Raw genomic sequence first — 12,915 nt, 5'->3', positions numbered from 1 at the left:
GTCTCTGGTGCTTCCACACGCATACAAAGTTTGAAAAATACTATCCATGCTGTTTTGAGTGAGATACAAGTTTCTGAATATCTTCTGCCTTCTCCCAGCTAATCCTGCCTTGTACTGACCAAAGTTGGAGAAAGAGTTATCTAGCTGATGTGATCTTACCTAGCTACTGCGCGTGTGCAACTCCCAACAAAGATAGTAAAGAAGTGAGATGTCTCACTCTGTAGCTAAAACAAGTGAGATGCCTCACTCTGTAGCTAAAACAGAGACCTAAACACACAGGGTGAAAAGAGGAGCTGCAGCAATGTGCAGTACAACAAAAATATGGCATTTTTTGAAAATGAAACCATGTAAACCTATTCTGGTACAACCTCAAAATACAATTTTGAACCTGAAAATTTGTATAATATGGGCGCTTTAACTAACTAAAATCAATGGGGTGCCCACTTTAATTACAATAAAACTGTTTGGTGATCAGTTCCTTCATTTTGAGAGAGTTTGACAGCTTGTATGGTGTGACCTATTAATCTCAAACAAACTCACTGAGTACTGTCTAGTGTAAAGGTTTGGTACTGTGTAACTTAAGAATGTACTGTATGTTTTGATTGTACTGTGTGTAATTAAAATATTCTTTCCCTTGTAGCGGCTCCATACTGGATCAAGGAGCCACTAAGTCAGTTATATGCCCCAGGTGAGACTGTCAGGCTAGACTGCCTTGCAGACGGCATCCCCTCTCCTACCATCAGCTGGACAATCAATGGGATCCCCCTCTCAGGTCAGTGCATACACCCAACTACAAATATATACCTCAACACACAACCTTGGGCACTGTGCATGTGCTGACTGTGTGTTTTTGTAACAGAAACCGACAAGGACTCCAGACGTTCTCTGACAGCAAGCGGATCTCTAATCCTAAAGGATGTCAACTTTGGAGACACTGCCATCTACCAGTGCCAGGCCTCCAACAAGCATGGAACCATTCTCATTAACACCAATGTCTACGTCATTGGTGAATGATTGATTTCTTACTTATTAAACAGAGTTGTGAGAGTGTATGTGTGTATGTGTGTATAGGTCTGTTTGTGTCTCATTTCTCTTTGTGTGTGTTGTTACAGAGCTGCCTCCCCAGATCCTTACTGAGGATGGGAATACATACATAGTTCCAGAGGGCAAGAAGGCTTTACTGGAGTGTGAGACCTTTGGCTCTCCTAAACCTAAAGTCATATGGTGAGGCACAAAACCACCTTATTTGTCTATCGAAGCACTTTGTAAACTCTGTTTTTAAAGGATGCTATCAAAATAAAGTTGATGTTATTATTATTTTTGTTATTATGAGTGTTACTATTGTTATTATTATTAATAATATTTCCCATTGTGTTCTACTGCATTGTATATTATTATGTATTCTAGTGTGTTTTTATTGTAACAAATTTCACAGAGATATTATTGTGTAGGTAGCTCTTCACATGCATACATTAACAGCCAAAATATTGTTACATCTGGACTGCGAATAATGTCAGTGTGGCAGGCCTCCAAGTAGGCTTTGTTCTTTTTGGTGAAATAGGCAAATGGCAATTGAACTGGTGAATTTATTATTCCCTGCAGTAACTAATAAAGTAAAAAGTGTATTTCTTACTGTGTGTGCCAAGTTTCTAATGTGTGTTGTGTGTCTTCTCCAGGGAGAGCAGCAGCACCTCCTCCCTTCTGGCAGATCCCAGAATGAACCCGCTCACCAACGGAGTGCTCGAGATCTTTAATGTCACCCACGATGATTCGGGCTTCTACACCTGCTCTGTACAGAACACCAACTTGTCTGTCAGTGTCGAACTAGAAGTGCTCAGTGAGTAAAAACACACACACACACACACACACACACACACACACACACACACACACACACACACACACACACACACACACACACACACACATAGCAGGGATTTTCATTGCGCCTCACACAGCTTTGTGTGTCTGCTTGCTTTCTCCAGACAGAACAGTGATCCTGTCACCACCCCAGGATCTGAAGGTGCAGCGTGGAAACACAACAATCTTCACTTGCCTGGCCCTTGTTGACCCTAAACTTGGCTCTCCACAAATTCAGTGGAGAAAAAACGATAAAAAGATATTTGACTCCCACAGTAATGAAAAGTAAGACTAAAGACTACAAATTAGAGAACTGACAATAATGAGGATGTTAGAAATTACAGACAGGATGATTATTATATTGTTTTGTTTGTTTAGTTGGTTTAAGCCTATTCAGGAACACACCATATTCATCAAATTTCTTTTCCCCATGTAATAGTGTTCATCTGTATTATTCCTGTTATATTTCCTGTTATATTAATAAACACACAAATACATGACTTACCATGGTGAAAACATTAATAGGAAAAGGGAGAAATGATACTAAATAAAGAGAGGTAGTCATTAAAAACATAAAAAGTAGGAGAAAGATGAGGGTAACAATTATGACCATATTTCTTCAGATACACAGTTGATGGACCAGAGCTGAAAATAACTAATGTGGAAGAAGATGATGAGGCTGTGTACACATGTCAGGTCATCACTAAGCTTGACATGGCTGAAGCCAGTGGCACTCTCACTATATGGGGTAAGATCACTGATCATATACTGTATGATGTTCAGTAATTTTATTTTTCCTACATGTTAAAAGAGAAGCAGTGTGCAGGCAGTTATGTTGATGATATTATTGTTGTCCCCCTCAGATAGTCCAGACCCTCCTGTCCATCTCCAGATCACTAACCCTAAGCATCGTGCAGTCACCCTCAGCTGGACTCCTGGAGATGACCACAACAGCCCTGTGCAAGGTACAAACAAACACACACCGACACACACATCTTTCTCGTTTGTCTTCAGTTTTTCTTCTCTTGTGACAATACACGGACTCACACACACACACACACACACACACACACACACACACACACACACACACACACACACACACACACACACACACACACACACACACACACACACACACACACACACACACACGCACAAACAAATTTAAACAAAACTTTTCATCTTGTATAACACCAATACTCAAACCAACAAACCTATAATTTATCTGCCTCTGGCAAAATAGAAAGTTTTTTAAAGCTCAAAGTGTCTCAGTATGACTGAGTTGAATGATGTTGTCTATGTTTCTATTGTTTCCTTATTGTTTACATCCTGTCTTTCTCCATCCCACCTTGACTCTTTCTTTCTCTCTCTGCAGAGTATGTGGTTGAGTTTGAGGACCAAGGTTCGAAGGAGAGAGGTTGGGAAGAGCTGAAGAGAGTAATGGGAAACAAGGAGCGTGTTAGCCTATCTCTGTGGCCCTATATGTCCTACCGTTTCCGGGTCATTGCCATCAATTATGTAGGAAAGAGCAACCCTAGCAGGCCATCTGAAATCCACAACACACCTGCTGAAGGTTAGAGTCAGTGTTTTGTAACCACAATTTTTTCAATCTCAAAGTTAACCCAGAATAACACTACAATGCACTTTTTTCTCTTCAATCCCAGCTCCAGACAATAACCCAGAAGATGTTAGGAGTGTATCCGAAGACCCAGACACTCTGGTCATCACCTGGGAGGTAATTTTGTTATCTAAATGTATTAACTACCTGAAGCAGTATCCAACTAATTTTAAAATGTTGTGCATTATTGGTTGCTGTTGCTATCACTGCAGGAAATGGATAAACGTAACTTCAATGGACCTGACTTCAAGTATCGGGTGTTCTGGAGGCGAGTGGTGGGCAGTGGGCCCAACTGGCACACCAACTACACAACCACATCACCATTCACAGTCAATGACATTGGCAACTTTTCTGCATTTGAGATCAAAGTTCAGGCTGTCAATGGGAAAGGGGACGGACCTGAGCCAGACCCAGTCATTGGCTACTCAGGAGAAAATGGTAAAATATATATTTAAAAAAAAGTTGCTAAACAGTTTTTCCACAGGTTTGTTTTACTTGGAATATTTCTACTTGGTATTCTTTCTCACCTATCGGCCTACTGTCATTGTCTCTAAGTTCCATTGGAGGCCCCAATGAATGTCGGTGTTGAACTTATGAACAGCACTACCATCACAGTGAACTGGGCAGCAGTAGACAAAGAGACGGTCAGAGGACACCTGCTGGGATACAAGGTACTGATCCTGTATCTCCTTTGTTGTTTGCCCTAACATATTCAGCCCCTGTCCTCATAAATTATACATATTTTGGGTTTACAGCTGAGGCAGCCAGATCTTAGCTTGGCAAGGCCTTCAGAGTTGTCTTTAGTTTCAAGGTTGTAAGAAATAGAGCATTTTTTATTTATTTTTTAGATTATCTCACTTCAGAAGGTTTCACAGTCTAGTCGCACTGTTTCCCTTTCTCTCTTTTCGGTCAGTGATGCATCACTCATTCAACATCCTAGCCATGCCTTATCCTTTTAAAACTGCTTTAAAAAACAGTTTTAATGTAATGAGAAAATGTCTCTTGACATGCCATGAATTAGTATAAGAAGTGTATGAAATGTTTAAAATTTCCAATATAAACTTACCCATGGTCTCCTGTTTAATCATGACTGTTTGTGGCTCCAGGTGTACTTGACCAGAAGCAGCTCCATGGGCCACCACCGAGGCTGGAGGCCCAGGGAGCCAGAGAGCACTGTGGTGGTGGAGACTGGGCCCACCGAGGACAAGAAAGTGATCAGCGATCTCAGACCATACTCCCACTACGCCCTGGTTGTAACTGTATTCAACAGCAAGGGAGAGGGACCCCCTTCTGAGACTGATTCCTTCAGGACTCCTGAGGGAGGTGAGACTGAGAAAGAGAAGAAAAATCAGGGGTAAAACAGGGAAGGTGGCAATGAGGCTAAAATGGGGGGAGACGATAGATAAAATGGGTGAACAGGTTTACAGACAGGGAGACGCAAATGGGGCAAGATGGGAGGAAGGGAGAGATGGATAGTGTATTACAACAAAGAAAATGACATTGATGTCTAGAGATTGAGTGGGTGGAGGACAGTAAAGAGAAGGAGGGTGAAATTAATAGATAGGGATATATATTTTTGAGCAGGCAGTTGTTTTAAGGGAAAATAGGTGACAGTAGATCCAAATAGTATCATAATTCCTTTTAAGCTTAGTGCATTTTAATTTTGTGTTGCTGCTAGTTCCTGGTCCTCCCATGTCCCTGATGCTGGACAGCCCATCAGAGACAGAAATGACCCTCCACTGGACACCTCCTGGCCACCCCAATGGAGTCCTTATTGGATATCTACTGCAGTACCAACAGAGTGAGCATCGTTTACACCCCTAGCCCGCAAAGTAATCAACATCAGACATAGAAATGATTTTGTTTAATAAGGGCTCCTATTCTGCATCGAAGACATCAGTGAAAACATCAGTAGTATGAATGACACCACACAATTAATTTCCAGCTAAATCAATGACACTATAAAAATGTCAAAGCATAGCCTCCTAATGATGCTCATCAGTCAGTCAATGTGTCAGCCATAACGATGTGTTGAAGATCAAGTTGTGATTGAATGTTTTTTCTGCTGTGCTGTGGTCAGTTGTGGAGAGTGATGACAACCCAATGCAGGTTTCGAAAATAGACGACCCCACACTCACACACATTACCCTGAAAGGCCTGGACCACCACAGCCACTATCGCTTCTTCCTGAGGGGATACACTGCTGCAGGGGACGGAGAGCCCATCGTGAGGGAGGGTGCCACCACACTGGATGGAGGTAAAAAGACGATTTACAACGTTCTTCTCTATCACAGATATGACACAAACAGGACCAGATTGTATTAGATCGAGAATTTGATTTAACTGTCCAAATGTCTTGCAGTGCCTCCTGCCGACATCCACCTGTCTGTTGGGGAAAACTTTGTCAACCTCAGCTGGGTGGCCAAGAAGAGACACAGGAATGTTAGCTTCCAGGTCCACTACCTCAACAAAAATGGTATAATATCTACACTAATAAGTGCATAGGGAAAACCTCATTATATTCAAGCTTTTAAGACCATTACTCCATCCCGGGAATAGTTTCCCAGGACTTTCCTAAACAACAAAAAGTAATCATGGTTCATGTCGTGTCTCTGCAGATGGCAGTAAATGGAAGAAAACAGAGAAGGTGAACACCTCTCAGTCTTTCTACCAGCTCCAGGGCCTGACTCCTGGCTCTCATTATCGTCTACTCTTCACCTACAGCAACACCACTTTCTTGGAGACTGAAATCAAGACAGAAGGAACAGGTACTTTGAGCCTTCATTCATTCTCATTCCTTTCATCTTCTCTGCTCAGTCCTCTGGGCTTCCCACATCTAAATATAAAGCCTATATGAGTACAGTGAGTGTCTTGCAGTTCTATCCACTGCCTGTGAAATACTTAAAAGACTCATATGAGAAGATATCTTTATTAGCCATATGAATCTAGATTATCCTCCCTCTTTTTTCTTGGTTCTTCTACCAGTTTTATCCTTTCCACTCCTCTTGTACTTTCATCCTGTTTTTACATTACAATTCTTGTCCTTCCACCTCCCTCCTTCCCTCTTTTCCCTCTAAATAGTGACGGAGGTGCAGCCAAGCTTTGCAACGCAGGGCTGGTTCATTGGTGTTGTGAGTGCCATTGTGCTGCTGCTACTAATACTGCTCATCCTCTGTTTCATCAAAAGGAGTAAAGGGGGGAAGTATTCAGGCAAGTACCGACTCCCAAAGTGAGTGCTAAGCATTCATCAGTAGTAGATGTTGAACCAAAAACATTTAAAGAATGTGTTATTGTTGTTCCTCCTTATAAGCCTGTGCGGAAAAAAACATACAATGTCAGGCAACTGCTTTCAAACTTTACACAAGCTTTGTGCGTGACACCAGACAGTCTGGAGCCATAAAGCTGTCTGAAACATGACACTGTGGCAGAAAAAGAAGCCTAGCAGTTGCAGGAATGCACCACAGTAAACAATATTATTTTCACTGGAAAGAAGAAGACAGTAAAATAAGACTGCACCATGTTTAAAAATTCACTCCATATCCAAATAATTGACCAGTTCCTACTTGGCCAACCTTCTCCATGCAGGCTTCCCACACAACTTGTAGTGAAACAGACCTCTAAGCATGCACTTTCTTACTGTGCCAGTAAGAGGCTTTGCCCTGAAAAGGGCTGTGAAATAATAATCACAAACCAGCACTGTCTGACTGGTCAGAAAAAAGCACTGGCCTTTCATCCCTTTTCACACAAGGGAGAAACAAATGACTGGCTCCTTATAAAGTAGACTTAATTGTGCAAAAAGCAAGGGCTAATTGAATACTAAATTTGACCATACCAACTGGCATTATTCTTCTGAACTATAAATTAATTATTTTAATAATTTGAATTTTAGAAAAGTAACTATAATGCTAAATGCTAGACGAGAAATTAAGTCAAATATTAAACTTTAAACCACATAAATAAACACATTCTGTCTACATATAGTCCACATCTTTTTGCTCACTAAGTGTTATCTTGTCTTTTTGTGTGACAGAATGTCATTATTGATGTCTGAGACAGTGGCTTAGAGAGAAACATGGTTGAGATCCTTCTGATAACAAAATAATCTCCTTTGCAGTGAAAGATAAAGAAGAGGGTCCAATGGACTCAGAAGCACGGCCCATGAAGGATGAGACTTTTGGAGAGTACAGGTTAGTCATTTAAATGCATTGTGTCTTTGGGTGTTACATTATGTTTCTATAGATAATTTAAATTATAACTCCTAATAAAGGCCTGATTCCCTCAGCACTGTTTGCTTTTCCTAACCCTTTGTGTTCCTTTCATTGTGCTTCTTCTCCCTAATGACTGCCCCTGCTAAGCAGATCTCTAGAAAGGTATGCTGTGATGTGATTTGCTATTTCAAAACCCACTTATTTATTATCCCCTGCCGATGCCTTACTGACCTACTGACTTCCCTGTAAAATTTTGTATAATCATAGAGTAAAGTATTATGTTGTATATGTTCAGCAACTATTATTATTATTTTCCTGATCAAAAAGCTTAGTGAATAACCATTATTTGTTTTACACACCTTATGATAATGTCTTGTTTTTGACCTCTTCTGTGCTCTCACATACTGTAGTGACCTCGAGGAGAAGCGCACGGCCAGCCTGCCGTCCCTGGGCGAGGAGAGCAAGCTGTGCAGCGAGGACAACCTGGACTTCAACGGCAGTAGTGCCATAACCACTGAGCTCAACATGGATGAGTCTCTGGTCAGCCAGTTCAGTCGGCCCAGCGTGGGTCCAGAGGCACTGCATGGCCTGCCAGACAACTCCCTGCTCAACCCCACCAATGGCATGCCCAACTCAGTCACCATCCTCGATTAACCCCCACACATATCCACCTCGGGTCTTCAGACCAAAACATGTCAACACATATGTGCCCATACGCTCCTGTTCCCTACTGACTTGCTGATCTGTAGTTTAACAACTAATACACAATCAATATGTTGACTATTCAGATGCCCCTGGCAGTCATCTGAACGACTAGACTGTTTTGACCAAAGGAGTGTCCAAAGTAGTGGACGATGTGATACAAGTTTGACTGACCTAAAGATGTCTTTTGACGCCCTTACACCTTCTTTTTATCTGTGTAGTTTACAACATATCTTAATGACTAACATTAATTTCTCTCCCTTTCTTCTCTTTGTTTCTTTCTTTCTGCAGACAACTCTATAGAAAGATAATAACAGAATGTTGTACATGTAGAAATATCAGATGGATTGTAGGTATGGTCATAGAGATGCAGAGTAGTGCATTGAAAGAAGAGGATGATCATGGTAGAGCCTAGTGTGGGGAAACAGGCAGCACATGCTGCTGTTAAAAGTCTTAGATATTTATCATGCTTTATATTATTTCGCACATTTGTATGTCTAATGCCATTTGATGTCTCAGATTGTACTTTCCAGTGCCATTTTTAATACAAAACATCCTTTTTTGTTATCTGACATTTTATTTATATTATAATTTTTTTTCATATTGTTTTTTACGCTATTTATATAAAACCCATGACTTCTCTTTATTGAAATATTTCACAGATCAAGATGTTTTCATTGAAACTAAGTGAAGCCAAGTTTCTTACTATAAATAACATTGTATGCATATGGGGAACTTGCTGTGAACATGCTGAGTAGCATCTGGTGTATATAGCTGCATCTACATCTATCTATTTAGCCATAATACAGTATTATAGATATGTACATGCTCCTTATAAGTTCCTGTGCCTGCTGGGTCTGCATAGAGCACCAGATCGATGTCATTACTCTCTCGCCTTCCCACCATAAGTGTAATGTCATTATTGGAAATGATATTGTAATTTTTTGCGTCAAGACCTATGTGTAGCTTTCTGTACCTGTCTTTGTCTTTTTATTCACTGTATTAAAAACATTGTTGTCTCTTATTAACAATCTTTTCACACCTGTCCATCTCATACTTGGCAAACTATTTGAGGAGCAGTATTTATGTATATTTACAGATCAGAGAGTGGGGTCTTGTGGTTGAACACTCTCATGTTTTATTTTCAGACTCTTATCAATGCAAGTTGATATTGCAGACAGGTGTAATGATTGCCAGTTGATGTATAATAAAGGCAAGCAGTTGGTATTTACATCAAACACAGAGAATGTATTCTTTTCAGAGCTGGGCAGACATTGTATTTACATGCTACTGATTAAAAAGAACAATCTGATCTACAAGGTGGTTATCAGAAGAACAGTTTTTTGTCTCCACATAATGTAAATACAACCTTTAAAGACTGTTTTAATGAACCAGACCGTGTTTGATATAAAATGTGAAAAATGTGCAGGTTTTTAAACCACTTAACTTTATTTAAAAGTGTTGCAAGTTGTCAGTTTTCTTCTTTGTACTATTGCTATGAATTTAAACTTTCCATTTTTGACAAATAATTGCAGTGAGATTTGGCTGTTTTAGCAAAGAAATAGTTCATAGTTGAGGGGGAAAAGGGAAATAAAAAGAGAAAAACAATTCCACATTGTTCTCTAAATTTTTGCAAACGTTTAAAAACAAACTTGTACATTAGCATCATTTAGTGATAGCAGTTGTTCCATTACAATAAAAGCTAAGATTGCGTTCATGCCCATAACCGTCTTGCATTGCATTGCAGCGCAGTGAATATCTGTGGAGTTTTTGTCTGATGCAGTTATGAGAGGCGGGGATGCAGCGTGCTGGTTTGTGCATACCACAGGGAGTACATCTATATGCAACGTTGCTGCCTCAGTTTCCCTATACAAACACAAGCTTGACACTGGCCAAACAACATCTGACAGTCCCTGAGGTAAAGTATATGGGAGGTCCAAACCGGCTAGTGACACGGTGTGTGTAAGCTCCCTGTTGTTGGTTACAAAAACACACTCAGGACAAATAAAGCTTTAAATAAATCTATTTTCATACAGGAGCGATGAATGACACAAAATATGCCAATATTCTAACTTGACTATCTGCTGCTAAACATCTGTGTTTGTCAGTGTTCGGGGAAAATGTTAGCTTTGAATGACTAATGAGTGTACACACACAGATACTCACTCGACTGCCACTCACTCTTTGTTTTTCATGTGTCATGGGGAAAGCTGAGGACACTGGTCTTTGCTTTGTTATTCATCTTTTTTTAATTTATATTTAAATTATTAAAAAAAGTGAATTGGTTTGTTTAGAGTAGATTCTTCATAACTCAAAAAAGCAGACATATTTTTAACAATGCCCGAGTGGAAGGGAGGGATGAGAGAAAATAGGGTAGGAAGGAGGGGTATGGAGTGTGTGTCATTACTGGGTGTTTATGTGCCTATTTGTGGTGTGTGGGGTGCACAATAGGACTGATGGTATTCATATATGTCATGGGTAAATGACAGAGGTTGAGTAGACTTGTACCACATGTGGGGCCAATATAACTGTAACTGCATTATGAATCTACCACTGTAACTTTATGACTGAAAAATAAAAATTGTGGAAAAAATCTGTAAGAAAAAACTGTCCCTTTCTTGTATCAGCTTATAAAATCAATGCATGTACCTGTATGTCACTTCAAAGATCAGGATTCAATTTACATTGAGTGTGAGTACAACAATCAATAGATTTTATTACCACATTGTCACATGGGGACAAGCATAGTGTGGTGGTGGTTCAACGGGAGCCAGTGTTGAATTGATAAAAGTATTCCTTGCTGGGTTTGTTGGTGTATAGCTTCTTGTTCAGGTACTCCTGACTGTGGCACATAGGGACACACACAAACACACAGTGAGCAACTATTTCCAAAAATGGTTATTTACATTGGAATCCTATATTTGAGTACTTACATACAACCAAAATACATTTGCAGACTACTGCTTGAACAGTTGGTGTGTACAGTATATATGTGTGTGTGCAGTGCTTACTATGCCTGCTGCTCTCTGGCCAGCTGCAGGTTGTAAAGGTCTGTCTGAGTTCTCTTCTCTCTCCTCAGCTCTTCAGCTCTCCTCTCCTGTTCCTCTGCTTCTCTGGATATCTTCAGGAGTTGGAGTTCCCAAGCTGCATCCTGAATCTTTTCAGCATCACGTTGTCTCTAAAGATGACAAGAAATGGTGTTTTGGTTTTTGGACAGTTTAGACCAGCATGTTAATTTTGGGACAATGGTGTTCATTCCCCCGGTAAGTTTTCATTCAATCGGTCACCCATCTTTTCAAATTAAGGGGTCCCAAGTCAAAAGGACTATGGCTGCACACTGCTCCTAATTAGTTAGGATGGGTTAATTGCAGAGGATACATTCCTTGTATGAGTAAATGTACTTAGAAAGAAATATATAAAAAGGCTGAGAACCACAGTTTTGAAGGAATTCTGCAGAAAGATAAAACTGAGGAGGAGTTTGGAGCAGTACCTGTTTCTCAAGACGCTGCTCTTCTCTCTCCCTGTGGATGTCACTCAGCTGCTCAGGGCTCATCCCCTTCCACTTGTCTACCAAAACCCGGGGTGGCCTCCCTCCTTCAACCTCTCTCTTTGCTGCCTCTGAACGCTCTGTCATCATGTCGGATGTCAGAGTGTGCTGCATCTCTGCAAGGTTCTCCCTTTCCTCTCGCCTGTGCTGCTCCTTCAGTTTCTCTGCCCGCTCTGCAGCCTGTGGGGATCAGGGCATGGTGAGGCCTTACCAAGGGGGCAGATGATTGATCATTCCCTTTGTGGTTAGAATAGCAGGCGCTTTACAAAACCCAAACTCTAATATGTGGTTACTTCCAACATAGAGTCAGCCATATGGTGAATGTCCTCCTGAGAGATTCACTCAGTCAGTTGTATTTGCTTGTGCATTGTGCATGTGAGTGGTAATTAGAGAAACCACATAATTGTCATGAAAAATACCATGACCTGAAGGATTTATAATGATGCCTCCCAATGGAGGATTCAGCCGAGTGCATTCAGGCAAATGAAGGGAGAGCTAAATGGGGGCTTTTACAAACAGACTGGGCCCACGCATACATCAAAGCAGTTTAATCAGCCATGTTGCTTGGTACTAACTAAGATGATGGCCACCTTCATGCAGCAAGTGTGTACGCATCACTTAACATTTTTTAATTACCAATTTAAATTTCAAAATACCACCTGAGAACACCATGCCAAAGCTCAAAACCCCAGTGGATTTTGCTTTGAGCATCCACATCAGCATACTGTGTGTGTTTGTGCACATGCGTTTACTGTACCAAAGCTTGATTGTAGTTGTCGAGTGCAATGCGGGCAGCTTTCTTACACTCCTCCTCTAGTGCATTTTGCTGAACTCCCCTAAGGTCCTGATGCATCAACTCTTTGCTCACTAGCATCTCTGTGACACACACACACACACACACACACATGCATGCACACATGCGCACACACACATATACATACACATACACACACACACACACAAACACACACGCACAC

General features: G+C 40.8%; 2 protein-coding genes across 5 annotated transcripts in view; one reads left to right on the top strand and one right to left on the bottom strand.

Moving 5' to 3' along the window:
* l1cama (L1 cell adhesion molecule, paralog a) overlaps nucleotides 1-10,042 on the top strand; it is a 40,652-nt gene extending 30,610 nt beyond the window's left edge. For 2 of the 4 annotated variants that reach the window (XM_032520915.1, XM_032520917.1), the window contains 20 exons: nucleotides 641-772; nucleotides 860-1,006; nucleotides 1,113-1,224; nucleotides 1,677-1,837; nucleotides 1,986-2,145; nucleotides 2,484-2,608; nucleotides 2,724-2,825; nucleotides 3,239-3,436; nucleotides 3,528-3,598; nucleotides 3,694-3,919; nucleotides 4,037-4,152; nucleotides 4,588-4,804; nucleotides 5,160-5,282; nucleotides 5,562-5,738; nucleotides 5,844-5,957; nucleotides 6,100-6,250; nucleotides 6,561-6,691; nucleotides 7,596-7,668; nucleotides 7,840-7,851; nucleotides 8,100-10,042. In XM_032520915.1, the coding sequence (XP_032376806.1) occupies nucleotides 641-772; nucleotides 860-1,006; nucleotides 1,113-1,224; nucleotides 1,677-1,837; nucleotides 1,986-2,145; nucleotides 2,484-2,608; nucleotides 2,724-2,825; nucleotides 3,239-3,436; nucleotides 3,528-3,598; nucleotides 3,694-3,919; nucleotides 4,037-4,152; nucleotides 4,588-4,804; nucleotides 5,160-5,282; nucleotides 5,562-5,738; nucleotides 5,844-5,957; nucleotides 6,100-6,250; nucleotides 6,561-6,691; nucleotides 7,596-7,668; nucleotides 7,840-7,851; nucleotides 8,100-8,343 (2,792 nt within the window). In that variant the 3' untranslated portion in view covers nucleotides 8,344-10,042. The remainder of the gene's footprint in view (nucleotides 1-640; nucleotides 773-859; nucleotides 1,007-1,112; nucleotides 1,225-1,676; nucleotides 1,838-1,985; nucleotides 2,146-2,483; nucleotides 2,609-2,723; nucleotides 2,826-3,238; nucleotides 3,437-3,527; nucleotides 3,599-3,693; nucleotides 3,920-4,036; nucleotides 4,153-4,587; nucleotides 4,805-5,159; nucleotides 5,283-5,561; nucleotides 5,739-5,843; nucleotides 5,958-6,099; nucleotides 6,251-6,560; nucleotides 6,692-7,595; nucleotides 7,669-7,839; nucleotides 7,852-8,099) is intronic. The other 2 variants (XM_032520916.1, XM_032520918.1) reach the window with 2 other exon arrangements.
* A 1,048-nt stretch (nucleotides 10,043-11,090) lies between these two features.
* Nucleotides 11,091-12,915, bottom strand: part of ribc1 (RIB43A domain with coiled-coils 1) — a 3,467-nt gene continuing 1,642 nt past the window's right edge. The window contains exons 5-8 of the mRNA XM_032520919.1: nucleotides 12,696-12,814; nucleotides 11,882-12,118; nucleotides 11,403-11,569; nucleotides 11,091-11,233 (exon numbers count right to left, since the gene is read on the bottom strand). Of these exons, the coding sequence (XP_032376810.1) occupies nucleotides 11,152-11,233; nucleotides 11,403-11,569; nucleotides 11,882-12,118; nucleotides 12,696-12,814 (605 nt within the window). The 3' untranslated portion in view covers nucleotides 11,091-11,151. The remainder of the gene's footprint in view (nucleotides 11,234-11,402; nucleotides 11,570-11,881; nucleotides 12,119-12,695; nucleotides 12,815-12,915) is intronic.

Source organism: Etheostoma spectabile, chromosome 7 (genome assembly GCF_008692095.1).
Source record: "Etheostoma spectabile isolate EspeVRDwgs_2016 chromosome 7, UIUC_Espe_1.0, whole genome shotgun sequence".
In the NCBI taxonomy this organism is placed as follows: Eukaryota; Metazoa; Chordata; class Actinopteri; order Perciformes; family Percidae; genus Etheostoma; species Etheostoma spectabile.
The sequence above is the reverse complement of the archived record's forward strand: the minus strand, read 5'-3'. Positions and strand labels throughout refer to the sequence as shown.